Here is a 21,654-nt window from a genome sequence, read left to right on the forward strand (position 1 = left end):
AGAAGGAGGCTGAGGAACCAACGGACAGCGACTCAGGAAAAGAGAAGCTCTGAGCCAGAGTCTCGGCTCAGAGCCTCTGAAGATGGATCGGCAGACAAGCAACGAATGGAGTCAATTTCAGCAGAAGCATATGCGTCCCCCACCAATCACAATAGATCTGATTGTGAACAACGTAGTAAACGCTACAGCACTAATCGATTGTGGGTGCCTTTGCTATGCACTGGTTAAGAAGAAGTTCGCCTACCGCCACTATCTAGAGCGCTACCAGATCCCCGCCCAGATGATTGAGGGAGTGAATGGTAAGCTGTCAGAGATTAACGAAGTCGCCCGATTCTCGTTCAAACTACACGGGTACAAAGAGACTGCCTATGCATACGTAATGAACCTGTCCTCAGATAAGGACGTGTATCTAGGAAGGGGGTGGATGGACCACCGTGACGTGTCAATAGCCCCCGCGAAGAAGAGCATCTTTATCCACTCGAAGGGTATTCGAGTGCGATCCACGGAAGGGACCCTACAGGGAGGGGTCCGACAAGTAGGTGCCGCTACGTTCGCGGCATTACTCCGCAGACACAGGAACGCTCCGAACAGCGTTCAGATCTTCGCCGCGTCAATAGCAGACATTGACAAAGCCCTACAGAAGAAGAAGCCAGTAGACGTGCGTGCGCTGCTACCGAAGCAGTATCAGGAGTTCTACGAGCTCTTTAACCCAAAGGAAGCCGAGAAGCTCCCACCTCACCGAGGTCCAGGAGTAGACCACAAGATCGAGCTAGAACCGAAGGACGCTCAGCCACCATGGGGGCCTCTCTATAGCATGTCAAGAGGCGAGTTATTAGTTCTACGGAAGGAACTTACGTCGCTGCTCGAAAAGGGGTTTATCCGTGTGAGCAGCTCCCCAGCCGCCGCCCCAGTGCTGTTCGCAAAGAAGCCTGGAGGAGGACTCCGATTGTGTATTGACTATCGAGCCTTAAACGCAATCACAAGGAAGGATCGATACCCTCTTCCGCTCATCCGAGAGACGCTTAATAGTATTAGCAAGGCTAAGTGGTTCACAAAGCTAGACGTTATCGCAGCGTTCCACAAGATCCGCGTCGCACCAGGCGATGAATGGAAGACAGCCTTTCGAACAAGGTTCGGGCTGTTTGAGTGGCTAGTTACTCCCTTTGGCATGGCGAACTCCCTAAGTACGTTTCAACGGTACATTAATTGGACTCTAAGGGAACACCTCGACGACTTCTGTTCGGCGTACCTAGACGACGTGCTAATCTATTCTGACGGAGATTTAAACCAACACCAGGAACACGTCCGAAAGGTGCTTAGGAAGCTGCAAGCCGCAGGCCTGCAGGTCGATATTAAGAAATGCGAGTTCGAGGTTAAGTCAACGAAGTACCTTGGGTTCGTGATAGAAGCTGGCAAGGGGATAAGCATGGACCCAGCGAAAGTAGCCGCAATCCGCGAATGGGAAGCGCCGAAGACAGTGCGGGGAGTAAGATCGTTTCTTGGTTTCGCGAACTTCTACTGAAGGTTTATTAAAAACTTCTCGCAGCTATTAGCGCCACTAACAAGGCTGACAGGCGACGTCCCCTTCCGATAGGGTCCCGAAGAACAATTAGCCTTCGAGAAGCTGAAGGAGATCTTTGTTACAGAGCCCTCCTTAGCAGCGTTCGACCCAGACCGTGAAACAGTGCTCAAATGCGATTCGAGCGGCTACGCAGTGGGTGGAGTGCTATCGCAGTACGACGATGAAGGAGTCCTGCGGCCCTGTGCGTACTTCTCACAGAAGAATAACGCACACGAGTGTAACTACGAGATCCACGATAAGGAACTACTTGCAGTAGTGCGATGTCTCGAGGAATAGGACTCTGAACTGCGTTTGGTAGAGAAGTTTAAGGTGATTACAGATCACAAGAACTTAGAATACTTTATGAAGCCTAGGATGCTAAACGAGCGTCAGATAAGATGGTCGCTTCTTCTAGGCAGGTACAACCTAGAGCTGTTGTATCGGCCTGGCAAAGAAAACGTAAGAGCTGACGCGCTCTCAAGAAGAGAACAAGACCTGCCTAAAGGGGTGGAAGACGAACGCTTACAGAAGCGGTTCGTACAAATACTTAAGCCAACAAACTCCTACTACAAGAAGTCGATCAAAGAGGGTTTAGATAGCAGGACTCTAGTAATAACAATGCGGCTACGAAACTAGGGAGAAACAGAGACAGCCAGTTCCTTAGAAGACCAGTCGGACGAGCTCAAAGCGCAACACCAACAAGAGGAAGAGGCTGCTCACCTTACTAAAGAGGGTTCGGAGCAGCCCCACGTTAAAGAATTGAGAGAGGAACAGAATGAGCTCGAAAAGCTCTGGCAGGGGACGGCAACGAAGGATCGGGTCTACCAAGGAGCTAAGCAGGCGATAGAGGATCAAGAACGGCGGTTCCCAGTGAGACTAGGCCTGAAGTGCTCAACCGAAGACTGCTCAGTTAAAGAAGGAGCCCTGTTCTATCAAGGACGCAAGTAGGTACCAGACAGCGACGAGTTAAGAACGGCGATTATTAGCAACACCCATAACTCACTAGCTACAGGCCACCCAGGCCGCGAGTTAACGTACAAGATACTCGCGAGGGACTACTTCTAGCCAGGCATGACAAACTCGATCCGAAGATACGTTAGAAACTACAACACGTGCGGAAGGAGCAAGTTATAGAGAGAGGGCACGCAAGGCCTCTTAAAACCACTCCCAATACCCACTCAGGTCTGGAAGGAGCTCTCTATAGATTTTGTTAAAGGACTGCCAGAGAGCGACAGCATGACTAGTCTAATGGTGGTCACTAATCGTCTTAGTAAGGGCACGATTTTCGTACCACTTCTAGACATAAAAGCAGAAACTATTGTCCAAAAGTTCATCAAACGCGTGGTTGCATATCACTAGCTGCCAGATGCTATTACGTTAGATAGGGGTAGCCAATTCGTGAGCGTTCTATAGGCTAGACTGTGCGAGCTCCTAAAGATTAAACAGAGACTGTCAACAGCCTATCACCCACAGACTGACGGCGCTACAGAGAGAATAAACAGCGTCTAGGAAGCCTATATCCGATCCTTTACGAATTGGGCTCAGAACGACTGGGCACAACTCTGCCCAATGGCTTAGATCGCGATCAACGGAAGAAACGCAACGTCAACGGGGATATCACCATTCTTTCTTCAGCACGGCTATGAAGTGGAGCCTCTACAGCTTGAGATAGGCAACAAGAGAGGACTGCGAAAGCCTGCCGAACAGCTTTCGGACAAACAAAAAGCAGCAGAGATCGCGCTCAAGCTACAACAAGCTGTAGAGCTAGCCCAAGCAGGAATAGCAGTCGCCCAGCAAGAACAAGAGAGACAGGCGAACAAGACTCGGAGGGAGGCACAGCGCTACCGAGTAGGCGACAAGGTATGGCTGAAGCTCGATCAGCAATACAGCACAGGGCGAAGCTCAAAGAAGCTCGACTAGAAGAACGCTAAGTACACGGTGGTAAAGGTAATCGACAGCCACTCAGTCGAACTAGACACACCCCCAGGCCCACACCCTGTGTTTCATGTCGATCAGTTGAAACTTGCGAGTAACGACCCGCTTCCGAACCAAGCTCAGGACGATTATCAACCACAGCCGCTGCGGGTAGAGGGAGAAGATGAATGGGAAGTAGAAGACATTGTAGCAGAAGAGGTACGCCGCCGCGGGAGAGGGCGTAAGCTATATTACGAGGTAAAGTGGAAAGGGTTTCACCGAACAACGCTCGAACCAGCGGAGCTACTCGAGGACGCTGAGGCAGTAGATCGTTGGGAAGCATTCACAGAGGCTGAACGAGACAGCGAGGGCCGCCTCCTAGAGGGGTTTCGGAGAGGTGATGTAGTATCACTATAAAGAGGGGGGTATTGTAACGGGCTGAACGCCCTTTAGATAGCTCCTTGATGGAATCTCGGTCTACTCGCAGAATCCGGGTGCTCGGGGTAGCACCCAGATTCTATCGGCCTGATTGTTACTCGGGCAACTAGCATTGTATATAGATAGCTGCGTAGCTTAGGAGCTTAGTTCCCTATCGAATACAATCTCTTGTATACCTCGCGATTGCTCCACGGAGCGCAGCCCCTTACAAGTAGCATTTAGAGTAGAACTAGCTTATAGCCTATACTTTAGAGTATTTTCTACTATTCTACTCTATTTTTTACTCTTATTCTTCTTTACTATTACTACTAATAACTATAATTATAAGTTTAGCTTCTCTAAGTTTAGTAGATAAAAATGTTAGAGTTTAGACCTAAATAGAATATTTTAGACTAACTTAGACTAATATACTATAGTCTTTAGCTAATTTATATAGTATAGCCTCTTAAGAGCTATTGTAACGGGCTAAACGCTCTTTAGATAGCTTCTCGATAGAATCTCGGTCTACTCGCAGAATCTAGGTGCTTAGTGTTACACGGGGTCTCGCTATACTTCTCTAAGCTCGGTCCGGGTTAGGGCGAGATAGACTAAGGCGATAGTCCGCGCGGGTTGTCTGGCGATTCGTAGTGGAAAGGAGTTATCGTAGTTAACCAAAAGGTAAAGACAATCCAATTCTATAAACGATAGAATAACTAGTTAACAATCTGTGTGAGAGATGAACTATTTGAGTTGACCACAACGAGTGTAGCAATGAGATCCAACACATTCTTATACCCGTCGCCGTCTGTTCCTGCCATCCCATCCATCCCATCTTGGCGGGAGTTTAGGGATGGCGTTGCCCTCCCTATGTGCGCTGCCATCCCGGATGGTCAGCCTTGGCGGGATGGCTTATCACGTGACTCCTAGCCCCGCGATGATCGTTTTCCTTCTGACGTGGACGCTGGTTGACCAACAACCGACTGCTCCTTGTCACGGAGGGAGTCACTCTTGTTACTCGTAACATCATCTACGTTAAGCTAGTTCTACTCTAGACGCTACTACCTACTAAGTTTTCTAAGAATTTTACTACTCTTACTAAGTAAAGGTAAGTAATAAAGTTCTTTATAAGTTCTCTCTCTAAGAGCTTTCTATTTAGACTAGGTTAGTCTTCTCTAAGAAAAGAGATAATATTAGGCCCTAGCTTAAAATAAGCTAAACTAGACTAGATTAGCCTAAAAGAGCTAATTGCGGGGTATAAGTACCTAAATATTGCTACTACTTCTTAGTAGCGATTTGTCTTTAGTCTACTAGAGGAATACATTAAAGATAACTAAGAACTTGTGCACCTAGTATCTTGCTACAGTATAGTCCTAACAAAAGCAACCGTTCCTATGCGACGTAAGGAATACAAGCGAGGGTGTCCGCATATTAAAAGAGAAGGCGTTTCCATACGCGAAATATCAGGACACTTTTGTACGCTTAGGGCGTGTTGCGGGCTTTAAAGAATTATTAGAGCTGTACCAGCTACGACGAGCTTCTAGAAGGAATATCAACAGTAAGTCTGCCTTAGATCGCGTGTTGCTTCTATCGCGTCTAAGCTTATAGGACCTACTAGGCGCGCTTAACCCCGTAGAACAGAACCAGACTATAGGTCATCTTAGAAGCACATACGAGAAGTACTACACGCCAACGCATATCGCCCGCGACTTTCAGTTAATCTACTTTAGAAGCCCTTCAGAAGACCTTCTCATCCAATCCGTAGCGCGGATAGGCTTATCACAGGATCAACGTGCACCCACAGAGCTAGATAACGCGCAACAGGAGGAACTACAGAACAATCTTGCACTTGCAATCCTTCGTAAAGAGCGAGAAGTGTGCAAAGAACAGCTTTATAACCAAGGCTTCTATCCACTCTCAAAGGGCGAAGGGACGGATCTTTACAAGAAATACAAGGAAACGAAGCGAAAGATTAGCAGTACATACCAGAAGTTATACAGAGAACGATTAGAATCGGCGGTCCGCGAGTTCCATAAGTCGATCAACACAATTAAGATAGCTAGGCAACTCAGCAGGATGGCCGCAGAGAAAGTCTTAACGCTACCAGCCGTTAAGTTTAAACTTCGGGAGCGAGGCACTATCGCCGGCATGCTCTTCAAGCCAATTCAGGACGACAAAGCCCGAGTAAGATTTGTGCGAACCTTGGCTAGATTGTGCCACAAGCAAGAGACACGGCAGCCACAGGCATTTAAGCGAAAAAGGGTGGGTTTAATCGCATGTGAACCTAATAGCTTATCTTTCTCGAAAAAACCAAAGAAGGGCACTGTAAAGGGTAGTTGTAGGCAATAGTACTTGCTTCACACTACAAGAGAATAGTGGGGGACAGCTCTGTATTGCTACGTTTGGTAAGGATCGTTGTCCCTTTAAGAAAGAATAATTCCTGTCCTCTCCCTTGCGGGAGGAGCGCAGGTTAAGAGCAAGTTTCTAGGCTAAGACCTAAGCGAGAGAAGCAAGCATATCATGCGATTGTTCTCTTCACTCCGCCTTCGCCATCTCATGTTACAGGCACCGATAGTGGCGAGAGGAGCCCGCCGAATCAGGATTGCGAAATGGTAAACGAAAACGACTTGGAGGCACAGTCTCGGCAGCTGTTTCCAACCGTGGCCCCTCACCCGATATGCCTCATCAGCATAGGGAATGAAGAGTTCTCGGACAAGCGGAGGATGCGCTGTATTCCACGAAAGGACGTCCTAAGGAAACATGTGGAGACGCATTCCGACTCGATGAACTTCAATCAGAGTTCCAATGCCGCCACCCGAGATGTTCCGAGATGCTGATGGACATGATGCACTTCAAGAGACATGCACTTGATGTTCATGGAGTGTCTCACTAGCACGCTTACATTTACCTTGGTTAGTAGAATTGCATCACCCATCGTACATGAGCATACGTAGTATTTGTCTTCTCATACTTCTTCACAAGCTCACACTGTTCTTATTGAAACATCTATATTAGAAAATTGTAGGTAATTAACGACACAAGAATATTCCAGGCAGCAGTTCGAGAAGAGCGCCAACGGGTCATAAGCACGACAGCAATGCGGGTAGCCGGCTGTTGAGGAAGGACACGACAAGCGTGTTCAGATTGCGATCGGCAGTGGAGCCTTGCAGAGGCTGATGCGGCTGGGTTAGTGGTCGCTGGGGTATTCCAGGCCCCGGCCGATGCCCTTCTTCAAGGTCCAAAAGCCGGTCTGTAAGCAGAGCAGACCAGGTATGCCAATCTACAGGTGTCCCAGCTCCTCCTTCAGCACATCTTCTACGTGTTTGCGATGCTCCGTCGAATTTGCGAAGCTGCCCGTGTTAATGTACAAGGTGTTTGTTGGAAGGGCAGGGTGGAGGTATCGATTCGGTGACAGCGTCGTAGACAGCGTTCCAAATCACGCTGTGAGATTCTTTGCGTATGGTTACTTGTAGGAGAGGACGTATTCGTTCGACATTGAAGTTATCGGCATTGACAGCGGTCATAAGCCTCGACAGATCTTCGAACACAGTGAACAAGAACCTCGATATCCGCGCATTTCTGGTCTTCGAGCGTCTCCAACGGTTTTACAAAACGCTCAATGTAGTTTCTGCATTGGTGGCTGGATTATCGCTGGCCGTGCTGACTTTCGATGAGTTTCACCCGACACAATCGAGCCTTGTTCGCGCTGCAGAAGGACTACTTTGTAGCTCAGCATTAGGTTCTGTGACCTCGGTCATAACCTCAACGATGCTTCTCTTCAAATTCGAAGGCCGAGAATCAGCGACACGAAAAGATTCGGCGATAACGTGGACCCCGTTGGTCTTATTAGACTGTGCTATCGTGGAATATCTATTCGGCTTGGTACTATGGTACTCTGGGAAGAACAATGAATGAAGAATTGGATTAATCAGCTCGCAATTGGCCTTCCTCCTGGGATATTGTGCATGGTTATCATTCTGGATGTGGGACACTATGAGTGGTAACGGGGGACTGGGTAAAGAGGAGATAAATGCATCTACTGAGGGAAAGCAAACCGCGGATAGCTAATGGGCTTTCGAGGGATCTAAAAAGGGGAAAGAGGGTTGGGGTTGGGGTTGGTTTGTTTCAATGATGAATTGGGACTTGATGATACGTATGCTCAAGGCGGAAGGCTTCGGCTGCAGTTCTTGTGGTGGCTTCGAGCTGATGATGTCCCGGCGGCAGTGATTTCGAGGGCACATGTCGGCGCTGTTGAAGGTAGGCAAGGACGAGGGTACGTTGAAGGGTAATTCAAAGGGTATGTCGGGTTCGGATTTTCGCGTAAGATATGATGTGGCGGAGGCTTTGGTTTTTGGTATAGTATAGGGTATGCTGGAGGGTAAGGGTACGAGTGAAAGTGGTTGTCAAGATCGCGACACAGCTTTGTTAATCTTAGCAGGGTACTAAACTACCTTACCTAAGATCTACCCCTATCCCTACCTCCCGCTAACAGCGAAATGACTTTGTCTAAGTTAGATCTGTAGTATTTAGTTGTCTAACTATGCTGTTTGTTAAAGCTATTGAGAACAGCTAAGAGCTAATTATAGTAGTAGTTTAAAACAGCTTTAGCGTACGCTAATTTGAAGGTTCGCTCTTTTACACAGTAGGGTGACTCCTAATAGCAGTCTAAGTTATCCTAAATAAGATTATCTCTACTACATGTCCTACACACTAGCTTGTACTCGTTACTAGGTGTATAATAGTCTCTAGGGTTAACAACGATAAATTTCTTATCTCTTTTGAAAGGGCTTCGGCCGATGTTTGAAGCACCTAAGCTTACGCCGGCGGTGATAGGCGGGAGCGTCTTAACGCTGCAACGTACATCAAGGGTTTACGAAGGGTAGGCGTGCGGAGGATATTGACTCACCGCGTTGTAGGTTTGAGTAGGGTTGCTGTACTTTACGGCATTGACAGTCTGCGCAGAGTTGTCGTATTGCTTGTCTTGGGAGGCGGTGCTAGTTGTTGCGCTAAAGGCGTGCAAACGGCTGTAGTGTTGCGCTGTCACTTTGTGCTGTTTACGAGCTGGGGTTTCAGGAGTGTCGAGATTGTCGGGAGTATCGGGAGTTAGTATTCGCTTGAGGCTCATCGGGTCCTGGCAGTGCTTCATGGTTGCTTCGGACTTCGCTCGAACTTCGCTCATCCAACAAAAAACAAGAAACACACTCTGTTAGGTTGCTGTGCGCTGTTAGCTAGTGGATAAGTAAGCGGGATGTAACACTAACCGTCTGTCCTTAAACGGTTGGGAAGTGCTAGAGAAGTGCTGGGGAAGGGGTGCAAAGGGAAGAGTGAGGGCGAGGTCAGACACAAGAGCGATTCAGACGACTGTGCTCCTAATGTGCGGTCATGCTGGTTGTGGAAGAGGACGGCCATATATGCCAGGCTACGAGGGTTTATAAAGGTTGAGGATGGAGCACCTAGGGCTGTGTGCAGTGTGGGTCGACAAACGACCATCGAGAGGTCTTGATTAGCAGGATGCCGCAGCCCCCAGTCGGTGACGCGCCTTTATTCGAGCTGTGAAGACACTGCCATTGTGTACGATACCTCCTGTGGAGCTGCCGCGGCAAACCCAGAACAGTATCACCCAGAAGTTGCAGACGCCGTGCACTATATCACTACACTAGGTGTCATGAGGTTAGAGCTACCGCTAGTCTTGAGAGATTTAATGCACTCGGCTCTCTTCCTTGCTACTGCATCTCTGCGTATGATTGTAACAATCTACGGCCTTGGCCGGAGCCACTCTAGTACGAGTTAGGATAGTTCGTATACGGCTATCTATATATGTAGCTCAGTCCACCTTAGATAGCCAATTCAACGCAGTACGTCTCACCTCCTTATGCTGTTATAATAACAAAGGCTATGTTACTAATTAACGTTAAAAAAACACTAAGTTATGCCCTTAATTACGCAATCTCTTATATCGCACACATTAGATCCCGCGGACTAGCAACAACGCGAGTATCGCCGCGAACTCTTTAAACTCCTCCTCTCCTACCTGAATAGAAATAATTAGTTTAGCTCTGACTTCTACGACATCGATGCAGAAAATCGGATAAACTTCCTGCTTAACCTGCTCTGGCTTAGCGATACAGAGGCCCTGCAATTCTAGCTAGGCGACGACACAGCGCGTATACAAATCGCTTTAGAAAACTAGATGAGCATGCGTCACCGTTTGGGTGCGTTCCGCAGGGTAACAGGCTACTTTAGATCGCTAGGCGAGCAGTGGATGGAGTTCCTAAGGCACTTAGATAGTGTGCCGAGTGCCTATACCATACTTGCTTATGTTGACCTTTAGGGCCTGGTCGGCAGAGAAGGCGAGTGTAGGTATGTGGCTAATACTTTTGATGAGGATCTTGCGAGGATTTTTGATGCGTTGACAAGGGTTCCGGGGCGTAATGGACCCAAGGCGTTCGAGGGTGTGAGAAGGTATAATGAGGCGCTTTTAGGATGGTTTCAGGAAGGGGATGTGTAGGATTTATTTAAGAAAGGAGATAACTGCTTGTCTCTTTTGACAATAACAATTTCCTTTCGATTGGGTGTATTTGGTACCACTGGTCTGTCTAGTTGCGGAAAAAAGCGCAGGAAATCGTGGCTGTAACCGAGTAGGATTTAATCAAACTAAGGTGCGTCCCTAGGTGAGGAGACACACCATGTCGCGAGACAAGTTGGTGGATCGGAGCTTCGGCGCCTCCCAGTTGCGGTTTATAAAGCTACTATCAATTCACCATGATCGTAGGGCTATTGCTCTTTGAGCAAGCCAGCGTCCGACATGAATCGCTGCTATGTCGGCTGTGATATCGATCGTTTCGTTACTGTCGTCAATCAACTCGTTAGGGATACCCCCCTGTCCATTTGCGATCTTGATGAGCAATCAAAAGTTCGGAGGGTCTCTAAGAGCATACAATTAAAGATGATTAATTCCTTAGGCTCGAGAGATCACTCCGACGTCGGAGCGAGCATGCCGGGAGCTCCGTAGTGCGAAGCAGGAGATCTCTTGAACCGAGCCCGAGCTGGCGGGATACGCTAACGTCGCTTGGCATGCACGAGCCTGCATTAGCGACCTTATCGCCTGCTGTATCTTATCGCAAAGAATACGGCGCTATGCCAGTCCCGTATGTCTCTTAAAATAGGCGTGGCGGTTGTGCATGGGGGTGCTCTGGTCTCTGCTTTAGTTTGAGGTCGCGATTGGGTATGTGAAGGCTGCGTGAACATGGCTTTCAGCATGGTGCACATCGATAGTATTTCGTTGTCCGCGTTAGAGCCGCTTGCTGGCGTTAGACAAATGCGTTGCTTAAGACGTTCTGGGTTGTTCTTAACGCTATCGTCGTTGCACTGCTTTCCGAGCCCACGATAGTTAGCGGCCTAGATTCCCCGTGGCCAGTCTGTCCTTGCACGAAACAGCACATACATCTTAACATCTTCTTACATCAAACGACAGTACGTAACTCGCGCTTTCTGCACTATCAGATCGCGTCCTTAGGCAATAACTGCTCCTCGGTTTGCAACACGGTGGCTGTCGCGCGATCATGCGTTGTCAGCCTTGCCCAGCCAGCCTCACGCCACGGCGCGGGCGGGCTGCGCCTCCTGTCCTGGGTGCTGGAGATGCAGCCTGCCCCAACAACGAGGTCAGTCTTCCTCACCTCTACCTTAGCAAATCGTTACCTCGCACTCGACACGACCCTAACAGCTACGATCTCTACGCCCTACGCGAGCGAGCCGCCGTGCACCGTCGATTCCGTTAGCCTGCTTCGAGGCTCCGAGACTTCCTTCTACCCCTCGCGCATACGGACACATACACGGTACAATGCGGCTACTCTATACTGCAGGCGGTGGGAGACTTAGGTGGACCGAGGACTTGATTGGGGACAAAATCCCCCCGTATGCGATCCTGTCGCACACCTGGGGCGGGCAGGAGGCAACCTTTAAGGACCTTCAGAACTATGGCAATATAGAGGAAGTTGATGCAAAAGTTAAAGAGGGGTATCGAAAGATTTTCTTCTGCGCCCAGCAAGCTAAGCGCGATAATCTGAGCTACTTTTGGGTAGACACCTGCTGCATCGACAAGACAAACAGCCAAGAGCTTCAAGAAGCGATTAACTCTATGTTCCGCTGGTATCAGAACGCGGAGAAGTGCTATGTCTTGCTTTCGGACGTCGAGAACAACTCCTTAGAAGGGAATGGCAGTTTGCGCCGAAGATGGAAGGCAGCGTTCACGAAGAGCAGGTGGTTCAACCGAGGCTGGACGCTTCAGGAACTACTAGCTCCCCGCTCCGTCGAGTTCTTTTCGAAGGAGGGAGAGCTGCTAGGGGACAAGCAGTCTTTAAAAGACACCGTCTATAAGATTACAGGAATACCTAGCGACGCTCTGTTAGGGAAGCAAGTGTCCGAGTTTAGCGTAGCTGAGCGTTTCTCTTGGGCAGAAGATCGCCAGACGACACGCGATGAAGATGGAGCATATTGTCTGTTTGGCATATTCGACATACACCTACCACTGATATATGGCGAAGGCAAAGAAAACGCGCTCGACAGGCTCAGAAGTGCGGTTATTCTGAAGCACAAGGGCCGCAGTCACGACCAAGAAGAGAGGCTTGGCAAGATCTGCAGCTGGCTCTCGGCGCCTGACCCGTCCATTAACTACCACAAAGCGCACAAGCAGCGGCAGGCTAAGACCGGGCTCTGGCTGCTAGAAAGCGCCAAGTTCACAAACTGGAAAATGAGTACAGCGTCGCGACTGTGGCTATACGGGATCCCGGGATGTGGAAAGACCATCTTGAGCTCTACGATCGTCGAGCATCTGCTGCAGTACTGCTATGATGACACTAGCATGGTGACAGCGTACTTCCACTTCGACTTCAACGATACACAGAAGCAGGATCCAGAGCTGATGCTCCGCTCGTTGCTCCGCCAGCTCCTGCAGCGTTCAGTCGTGATACCTAAGGATGTTAACGCGTTGTTTTCGTCCAGCGAAAATGGAAATCGGCAGCCATCACTACGTGCACTTCTAGAGGTAATATCTCAGGCGGTGCAAGAATTCACGCAAGTCTACGTTGTTCTTGATGCTCTTGATGAGTGTACGCAGCGCTCGGAGCTGATGGACATGCTCGAAACGATGGCTGGATGGCCGCTTGACAACCTGCATTTGCTTATGACCAGCCGGAAAGAGCGGGAAATTGAGACATCCTTAGAGAGTTACGTCAGGGAAGAGGACGCTGTGTGTCTTCAAAGGGACATAGTAGATCAAGATATACAGCGATACGTTCAACAAAGGCTGCATGACGATAAGGGCTTAGCAAAATGGAGCAAGGACGCCGCTATTAGGCAAGAGATTGAGGCTGCTCTAATGGGCGGGGCTCGCGGGATGTACGTGTGCCCATCGAATCCTCCGCAGAGTTACAACTAACGATAGCGTAGGTTCCGGTGGGCTGTGTGTCAGCTAGACACGTTAGCAAAGTGTCGCAATCTAGTGATGCTGCGCAAGTCGCTCGCCACTCTACCGCAAACACTAGACCAGACATACGACCGTATTCTTACCGCTATAAGCGAAGAGGACTGCGTATACGCGATACGCATCCTACAATGGCTAACGTTCTCTACCCGGCCGCTCTCTGTTAGAGAAGTTGCTGAAGTCGTTGCTATCGATATTGCGCGCGAACCAGCGTTTGACCGTAATGAAGTGCTAGTAGATCCACTAGAAGCGCTAGACATCTGCTCCAGTCTAGTCACTGTCACCGAGAACGAAGCGGAAAAAAGATCAAGGCCTGCCAACCTGATCATCGCTCTAGCACATTACTCAGTGCAGGAGTACCTTGTGTCAGACAGAATCAAGCAAGGGCCCGCAAAGCAGTACAGCATGCAGGAGGGTGAATGTCAGAAGGTGATAGCGAGAGGCTGTTTAAAATACTTAATTCAGCTCCAACAACCATTATCAAGAGAGAGAGTTAAGGCATCCGCACTTACAAGGTACACAGCTGAGTTTTGGAGCAGCCATCTTCAAAACACAGGAGACGAGATAGAACAAGTTAGTCATCTAGCGATGAGTTTAATGGCCGTTGAAGAGCCAGCATACCTCACCTGGGTCCAGTTGTATGATCCGGATCGTCCATGGGAAGGAAGGAATTTGAAAAGAAGTCCTAGTAGCGTACCTATGCCGCTCTACTACGCAGCGTTGTTAGGTTTGAGAACGATTACAAGAATGTTGCTCAACAAAGGCGCCAATGTGAACGCGCAGGGTGGAGAGTTCGGCAACGTACTGCAGGCGGCTTCGTCTGGAGGCTACGAGCAGGTAGTCAAGATGCTGCTAGACGTGGGCGCTGAGGTCAACGCCCAGGGTGGACACTACGGCAACGCACTGTACGCAGCTTCATCTGAAGGCCACGAGCAGGTAGTCAAGACGCTGCTAGACGCGGGCGCCGACGTTAACGCCCAGGGTGGACCTTACGGCAACGCACTGCAGGCAGCTTTATCCAAAGGCCACGAGCAGGTAGTTAAGATGCTGCTAGACGCGGGCGCTGACGTTAACGCCCAGGGTGGACCCTACGGCAACGTACTGTACGCAGCTTCATCTAAAGGCCACGAGCAGGTGGTCAAGATGCTGCTAGACGTGGGTGCTGACGTTGACGCGCAGGGTGGACTCTATAGCAACGCACTGCAGGCAGCTTCATCTGAAGGCCACGAGCAGGTGGTCAAGATGCTACTAGACGTAGGCGCCAACGTTAACGTCCAGGGTGGACTCTATGTCAACGCACTGCACGCAGCTTTATCTGAAGGTCACGAACAGGTGGTTAAGATGCTGCTAGACGCGGGCGCTGAGGTTAACGCGCAGAGTGGACACTACGGCAACGTACTATACGCAGCTTCATCAAAAGGCCACGAGCAGGTAGTTAAGATGCTGCTAGACGCGGGCGCTAAGGTCAACGCCCAGGGTGGACACTACGGCAACGCACTACAAGCAGCTTCAGCTAGAGACTATGAGCAGGTGGTTAAGATGCTGCTAGACGCGGGCGCTGACGTTAACGCCCAGGGTGGACCCTACGGCAACGCACTGTACGCAGCTTCATCTAAAGGCCACGAGCAGGTAGTTAAGATGCTGCTAGACGCGGGCGCTGAGGTCAATGCTCAGGGTGGAGAGTTCGGCAACGTACTGCAGAGTCGAGAGTTCCGCAACGTACTGCAGGCAGCTTCGTCTGAAGGCCACGAGCAGGTAGTCAAGATGCTGCTAGACGCGGGCGCCGACGTTAACGCCCAGGGTGGATACTACGGCAACGCACTGCAGGCAGCTTCATGGACAGGCTACGAGCATATAGTTAAGATGCTGCTAGACGCGGGTGCCGACGTTAACGCCCAGGGTGGATACTACGGCAACGCACTACAAGCAGCTTCAGCTAGAGACTATGAGCAGGTGGTTAAGATGCTGCTAGACGCGGGCGCTGACGTTAATGCCCAGGGTGGACATTACGGCAACGCACTGTACGCAGCTTCATTAAAAGGCCACGAGCAGGTAGTTAAGATGCTGCTAGACGCGGGCGCCGACGTTAACGCCCAGGGTGGATACTACGGCAACGCACTGCAGGCAGCTTCATGGACAGGCTACGAGCATATAGTCAAGATGCTGCTCGACGCGGGCGCTGAGGTCAACGCCCAGGGTGGAGAGTTCGGTAACGCACTACAGGCAGCTTCAGGGGGAGGCCACGAGCAGGTAGTCAAGACGTTGCTCGACGTGGGCGCCGAGATCAACGCGCAGGGTGGACGCTACGGCAACGCACTGCACGCAACTGTATATTTCGGAGAGAGTGAAGTGCTTGAGCTTTTAGTCCCAGAACATGACATCACACAGCTCCAAGATCCGTATGGCCGGACTCTACTCTGGTGGGCGGCGGCCGGCGGCCAGACTGATATTGTTCAAGTCCTTGTCAACCAGTATAACTACGACCCTCAAATTACTGATAAGTTTGGGCGAACACCATGCTGGATTGCTACAAAAAAAGGGCATAGTGCGGTGTCAAAACTTCTGTCCGAAGAAGGTGGGCTGACTAGTCCTGTGGAAGCAGCGTTGTCTGATTCTAGCAATGATTCGGGGTCGGCTGATTCTAGCAATGATTCGGGGTCGGCTGAATGCGACGTATGCACCTCAGACATAAGTTCAACTGATGTTTACTACTATTGCCGACATTGCTTTCAAGGAGATTGGCATGTTTGCGAAGACTGTAGAATAAGAGGTGCCATTTGTGCGGATGAGGCGCACATTTTAATTAAATGTACGGGAAAAGACTAGAAGTGGGTTGATATAACTATTTGTATATACGGAGGATGCTACAGCTGCACAGGAATCTGCCTACACTTCCCGCCTGCACATGAGCCTATTTCTGGGCTTCTTTGCGATGGTCCTCGATTATCTTTGCGTCAACACGATTATTAGGGTAAAGTGGTCGATGAACTGACACTCCGTGCGTAGATCTCTCGTATCTGACCATGAATTTCTGGCCTAGAGCTGGAGCTTCATATAGATTGTTCTGCGCCCAACGTATCTTTAGTATTTCCCAAACATCTTGTTGGAACCAAGATACCATCCAGTGCATTGGAATGACATGGAAGGAGGCGATCAAGAGTTGGGCGTTGTTGCTCATCGTCCATTTCGCACCACGAAAGCCTCCGCCGTGTAACACAGGCCAGCTGCGATAGTTTCCAGAAGCGTCTCGTCTCGTGAACTCGGCGCGGGAGTTACCTTTGAGAAATGAGAGGAGCCTGTCGCGCTCAACATGTGATGAGGCTTCCAGCATACAAACGGAGTTGATTTCGCGAGATCGGCCGTCTTCTATAATGATGCTGTTGGACATAGGAAGATGGCCAAGTACACTCATTTCCCAAGAGTAACCTAGCTCGGGAAACTTCTCGTTCGCAGCCCAGAGTGGCTCAGGGATGCTGCCATCATGGAACATGCTGTAACTATGCGTAACCTCGTGACACAGATCAATGGCGAACATGAAAAGGCTTCTATACCGTTCGTTCGCACTTACGCTTCTCGATCGAAAGGATTTGACGAAGCCCCGTGTGAGGATGATGCAAGGTTTCAGGATACCTTTATCGGAGAGGACAGGTGGGAAGTCAGCGTGATTGAACTCCCGAAAGTGAGGTATCGACTCTTTCTTAGAATACGTTGTGGCGTAAGATGTGTTTTTGCACTTGGGAGGCGCGAATGCGAAGAAGTTTGTCTTGCCGAACTCATGCAAATTCTCCTTCACGGTCTTAAGAGCTGCAGGGGTTCTATAGTGGGGATTTCTCTCAAGGTAAACCTGCCCGGCTGCATTGCGGCGGCGGTGCCCAAAGGTTAGATGGCTGAACCAGAGCAAGGGAAGATCTTCAGTGAGCCACATTGATGCAAGCTGTAGGGCGGGTCGCATGATGGTGTAGATGTCGAAGGTATCTTGGCCTGGACCAGTAGCCCAGCGATCCAAGGCAAACATCGGTAGAACAGGGTTCGTAAGAGAGGGTGCTCGGTACACCTCCGTTCCTCGATGTTGTCGCACGTGCCAGTCAAACTCGCGTCGAATAGCCAAGAGGAAACCAGAGGCATCCATTGCTGAGGTCTTTGTTAGCTTGTGTAGGGGTCGTTGGCTTTTGCTAGGGATCAAATCTGTTTCTTGGAGCTAGATGGTTGTAAGGAAAAAAAGAAAGTCGGCTACGCAAAGATAAAGTCGTGCCAATGCTACCCGTTAGCGCTGTGAAGAGACCACCGAGAACAACGCATCATCTACGCATACGCTTCATTGAAAGAATGTGAAGAATACCACCTTCGGTCACTATCTGCGTCCATGAAGCCGAGCGATCTGCTCATCCGAGAAATTCTCCTTCGTCTCTTTCACATACGTTTCAAACTGGCCAGCTACCTCAACGACATGCTTCAGATGCGCATATGACAAATCCTTCTTTTGGAACTTTGCGAGTTGTCTTCCAATCGTAATCGCGTTACGAATCTGCCGACCATTGAGCTCCTCGTGCGCCAATTCCAAAACATTGCATTCAATGTCATCGAAGTCGATACCAGGCTCTTTCAGTGCTTTGAGGCGGTTGAGGAAGTTCTTCCAGATACGGCAGCGTTGCGACTTGCCCAGATTGGGGTAGTGCAGGGCGAGCGAGATCCTAGATTTGAAGGCTTCGTCGAATGTGCCGACGCGATTAGATGTGAGGATAAGAATGCCGTCGTAGTACTCCAACACACGGAGGAATACTGAAACTAGGGCATTGCGTGCTAGATCAGCTATCCCTCGCTCCTCGAGGAACACGTCGGCTTCATCTAGAAGCACAACACAATCCCACAGGTTGCCTAGGTATAACACTGCAGAGGCGGGCATATAAAATTAGTGCATGTATCACATGCATGTCGTACACTCAGAACTTACCTGATTCGAGGTATTGCTCGACCTGGTCTGGCTCTGTGCCAATGTCGCCACATGTCACCGGATATAGCGGTTTCTCAGCTAGCTCAGCGACGCTCTCTGCGGTAAAGGTTTTGCCAGTCCCCGGACCTCCATGAAGGAGGATGATCAGTCCATTGCCTTTTCCCTGGATAATATCGGTGTTCCTTTCGGTGGAGATTCGGTCCGCCACCAGAGCGTGTACAAGCTCTTTCGTCTTGTCATCAGCGACTAGATGGTCGAAAGCTTCTTTGTTCCAAGAAATATCGACAATTCTGTCGACTACTAGATCAACTATGAGAAGTCAGTTTGTATGCACATTAGATACTGAGACAATATATACTCCACACTTTGCGACGCAGGGAGAAACCAGGTATAGTTGGGGGAAACAAGTATATGTCGGGCGCTCGAGGGGGCTCATCATCATCCATATCTTCCACGAACAATGGCGTTCTATCTTTGCTAGCGCCCGAGAATATGGGGTCTTGAATTCGTTTCGCTTTCTGCTTGTCGAGATGAAGCTTCTGAAAGGATTTGTTGTCAATTACGTATCTCTCACCGTACTACATCATGGTTAGGTTTGCGTTGATGCAGATATCTAGTTGAGCGTCTTGTTCATACCGTATGTGACGCATCTTCATCTCCGCCTTTGTACGAGACTGGTCGCTTAATACGGCAGGACCAGAATGTGCGGCCTCTTTGCATGAGTTGCTCTTGCAGATCCTTACTGACGAATGGTAAGGGAACTATACTCAATTTGGTAATGGCGACTTCTTCATCGTGACTCTCGGCAATCAGTCGAAGAAGGAGTCTCTGGCTTTGAAGATAGAACTGGCCATCATACACGATGGTCAAACATGAAATCTCCCAAGCCCAGGCTTCGTCAGTCTTGTTTCTTTTTTGAGTCCTTGACCTTGCACGAGCCATTTTCTCGAACTCGTGCGAATGGTGGAGACGTCCGTGGTAGACCCTTTGTATTGCCGGCATGTCTTCCAACCGGTAGGCCTTGGTCTTATCGCCTTCCTGATCAACAACAACATCGCCTGGGAAGAAAAGATATTCGATAAATGCATGTGAAATGCACCCGCGAGATTTCATCTCGTCAAACTGGTCGAACTTCGCGGCATAATTGCGCTCAATCCAATCGAACAGTAACTGCAGATGCGCTTTATGTCTTGGAAGCTGATGTGACAAGGACGTTCTTTTTGATCTGCCACGATACCAAAACAGGTAAGGAGCATCTAGGGTATCCAAGAATCGTCCAAGCTGTTTCTCTTCAATTGAGCATGCGGCTGTAAGGAACATCTCCAAAGCCACGCGCAGCTCTTCGGACATGATCTTGATAAACTCATTCGACGGTTCCGGGGCAGGAAGCACGCCTGTTTCTAGGCATTCTGCCAGTTCAGTAGCGCTGAATGTCGGTGTTGCGTAAGACTTGTACACCACGAAAGAGATGTCATCATTCTTGCGTAGATGGGTGTCCAGATCGACTAGTGGTAACTCTGCTCTGAGCTGCAGTCTGCCATTCTTTCCGAAAGTCCAAGTTGGCTCTTGAAGACAAACAGTACTGTTTGCATCATCTAATAGATGAAGTACCTGGAAGCGGAGAGGGCTGGAACCTTGCACTGGTTGATGTTCTGGTCTCTTAGTAGCTTTCTCCAGTTCATCAATTCGTCTCAAAAGCCTGCTGACAAGCTGTGACTCGCCAGATCTGCCTTGTTTCTGCGCTGATGCTTCCGTTGAGTGAGCGAGATGTATATTTTGAATGCTATGCAAAGGCGACTGCTGCATTTTGGGTCTGAGTGCAGGATTATAGTTAGTTTCGGGCATCAGGGCAGAGTGAACAGCTTCGGGGACCTTGGTGGGGAGAGAGTTCTGGGCAAAGGGCAGATCGGAAATGCCAGAGGCGATTTGGTCTTGTTCCTGCCGCGCCATGAGGAGTCGCTTTTTATTCTGCTGTTCCAAAAGCATAAGTTGCATCTGATAGTCTTGGAGAGCGTGGTTTCCCTGACCAGGAGGCGGCGGCGGCAATGGTTCCGTGGTATCGTTATCCGTGAATACCCCCAGGTTCACAGCGATCGCCAAAAGTCTGTCTGTTTCGAAGCTGCTAGCTTCTGTTTGATCTCGGGAGATAGTCAACTTCTTCAAGAGACTAGAGTACTCTTCTCTTGCGTCTTCTATGTCTTTCTGGTCAAAATCTGGGCCGCTGTGAAATGAATCGCCTTCGGTGTTGGCGTTTGGATCTAGAAACGGTGTGTGAATTTCCTCGGTGCGAAATCCGGTTTCATCCCTTTCTAATGTTTCCTTGTCGTCATCGTAATCATCTGGAGACTGATCGTCACTCAAATGCTCAGCCTCGTGATCCGAAGCTTCGGCCTCGTGGTCAGGATCTCCAACTTTGTGATCGGAATCTTCAGCCTCGTCGCTGCCGTCCCTCGCCTTTGTTGGGCCTCCGGAAGGTATGAGATCGAAGTGGCGAACGGGACCTCTTGTTCGATCCAGTCTGTTTTTCGATGGTCTGGTGAACATCTGCAACAGGTAACCTAATCAGAAAGATAGGAAGCAAGACCCCGCACAATGACAGGTGTCTACGTAAGATCACAGGGTCTAACCGCAACGAGATAGGGACACGAGCCACATGCTTGGCAGCTGAACGTTGCAGCCTGGAGGCTGAAAGCTTACTTCCAATTCTTCCAGATAAACGACAACAACGTAAGATGGCGACTCAGCTAAGTGAAGGGTGGATCGGGTGTCCTCATACACTGTATGTACCCCATTGCGACCGTGCGACCCAAGGAGGCGTTCCGAGGCGAGGCTACTCGTAGCTGCATTAGCGCCTCACTAACATCTCGCAGTACAACAGGTAACAGCGCAGCTGCATCATACAAGCTTGCGATTCTACATTTTGGTTCCAATTTGACGCAAGATAAGCGCAAAGTTGACTTTGCCAATCAGTCAGCGAGTTTGCAGGACTTGGAAAACGTCGTAAAGACCGCCTGCGATAGTTACACATTCTCTCGCAACAAAAAAGCTGGGAAATGGCTGGAACGATTTTCCAGCCGCTTGATACATTACGGAAACATCTTCGACATACTAGCGCAGCATCATCCGGAGTATGTAGCTCTGGCTTGGGGCACGATAAAGTTTCTTTTCGTAGTGAGTCGACCCGAATGACATAGCATGAAGCCTCGGAATCGGTCCAATATTGATAATGTAACCACAAGGCATTTCTGAACCATGAAGGTGTCATCACAAGCATAGCAAAAGGCCTTGCCCGTATCGCAGATGCCCTTCCTCGCATTGAACTGGCGACAATCT

At 49.6% G+C, this 21,654-nt stretch overlaps 6 protein-coding genes across 6 annotated transcripts; 3 read left to right on the plus strand and 3 right to left on the minus strand.

Moving 5' to 3' along the window:
* Window positions 1-4,874: 4,874 nt before the first annotated feature.
* On the plus strand, window positions 4,875-6,298 carry BKA58DRAFT_418766 (uncharacterized protein; the record flags this gene model as incomplete). The annotated part of the gene is made up of 4 exons (XM_046172680.1): window positions 4,875-5,290; window positions 5,376-5,447; window positions 5,508-6,073; window positions 6,266-6,298. The coding sequence occupies exons 1-4, from the start codon at window positions 5,284-5,286 to the stop codon at window positions 6,296-6,298; spliced, it is 678 nt and encodes a 225-aa protein (XP_046027147.1). The 5' UTR covers window positions 4,875-5,283.
* A 1,750-nt stretch (window positions 6,299-8,048) lies between these two features.
* Window positions 8,049-9,269, minus strand: BKA58DRAFT_418767 (uncharacterized protein; the record flags this gene model as incomplete). The annotated part of the gene is made up of 4 exons (XM_046172681.1): window positions 9,151-9,269; window positions 8,796-9,103; window positions 8,601-8,732; window positions 8,049-8,309 (listed from the first exon to the last, which is right to left on the minus strand). The coding sequence occupies exons 2-4, from the start codon at window positions 9,066-9,068 to the stop codon at window positions 8,049-8,051; spliced, it is 666 nt and encodes a 221-aa protein (XP_046027148.1). The 5' UTR covers window positions 9,069-9,103; window positions 9,151-9,269.
* A 2,182-nt stretch (window positions 9,270-11,451) lies between these two features.
* BKA58DRAFT_418768 (uncharacterized protein) lies at window positions 11,452-15,626 on the plus strand (the record flags this gene model as incomplete). The annotated part of the gene is made up of 6 exons (XM_046172682.1): window positions 11,452-11,550; window positions 11,613-13,285; window positions 13,337-14,408; window positions 14,706-14,999; window positions 15,126-15,204; window positions 15,321-15,626. The coding sequence occupies 6 exons, from the start codon at window positions 11,452-11,454 to the stop codon at window positions 15,329-15,331; spliced, it is 3,228 nt and encodes a 1,075-aa protein (XP_046027149.1). The 3' UTR covers window positions 15,332-15,626.
* Window positions 15,627-16,281: 655 nt separating this feature from the next.
* BKA58DRAFT_437167 (uncharacterized protein) lies at window positions 16,282-17,499 on the minus strand (the record flags this gene model as incomplete). The annotated part of the gene is made up of 1 exon (XM_046173464.1): window positions 16,282-17,499. The coding sequence occupies one exon, from the start codon at window positions 17,497-17,499 to the stop codon at window positions 16,282-16,284; it is 1,218 nt and encodes a 405-aa protein (XP_046027150.1).
* Window positions 17,500-17,545: 46 nt separating this feature from the next.
* On the minus strand, window positions 17,546-20,890 carry BKA58DRAFT_379351 (uncharacterized protein). Its single transcript, XM_046169805.1, has 4 exons — window positions 18,958-20,890; window positions 18,680-18,899; window positions 18,322-18,630; window positions 17,546-18,257 (listed from the first exon to the last, which is right to left on the minus strand). The coding sequence occupies exons 1-4, from the start codon at window positions 20,863-20,865 to the stop codon at window positions 17,722-17,724; spliced, it is 2,973 nt and encodes a 990-aa protein (XP_046027151.1). The 5' UTR covers window positions 20,866-20,890; the 3' UTR covers window positions 17,546-17,721.
* A 23-nt stretch (window positions 20,891-20,913) lies between these two features.
* Window positions 20,914-21,510, plus strand: BKA58DRAFT_409692 (uncharacterized protein; the record flags this gene model as incomplete). Its single annotated transcript, XM_046172161.1, has 2 exons — window positions 20,914-20,928; window positions 21,226-21,510. 2 exons carry the CDS (start codon window positions 20,914-20,916, stop codon window positions 21,508-21,510), a joined length of 300 nt encoding a protein of 99 aa, XP_046027152.1.
* Between the last annotated feature and the right edge of the window lie 144 nt (window positions 21,511-21,654).

Source organism: Alternaria rosae, assembly GCF_020736505.1.
Source record: "Alternaria rosae strain MPI-PUGE-AT-0040 chromosome Unknown BKA58scaffold_3, whole genome shotgun sequence".
Lineage (NCBI taxonomy): Eukaryota > Fungi > Ascomycota > Dothideomycetes > Pleosporales > Pleosporaceae > Alternaria > Alternaria rosae.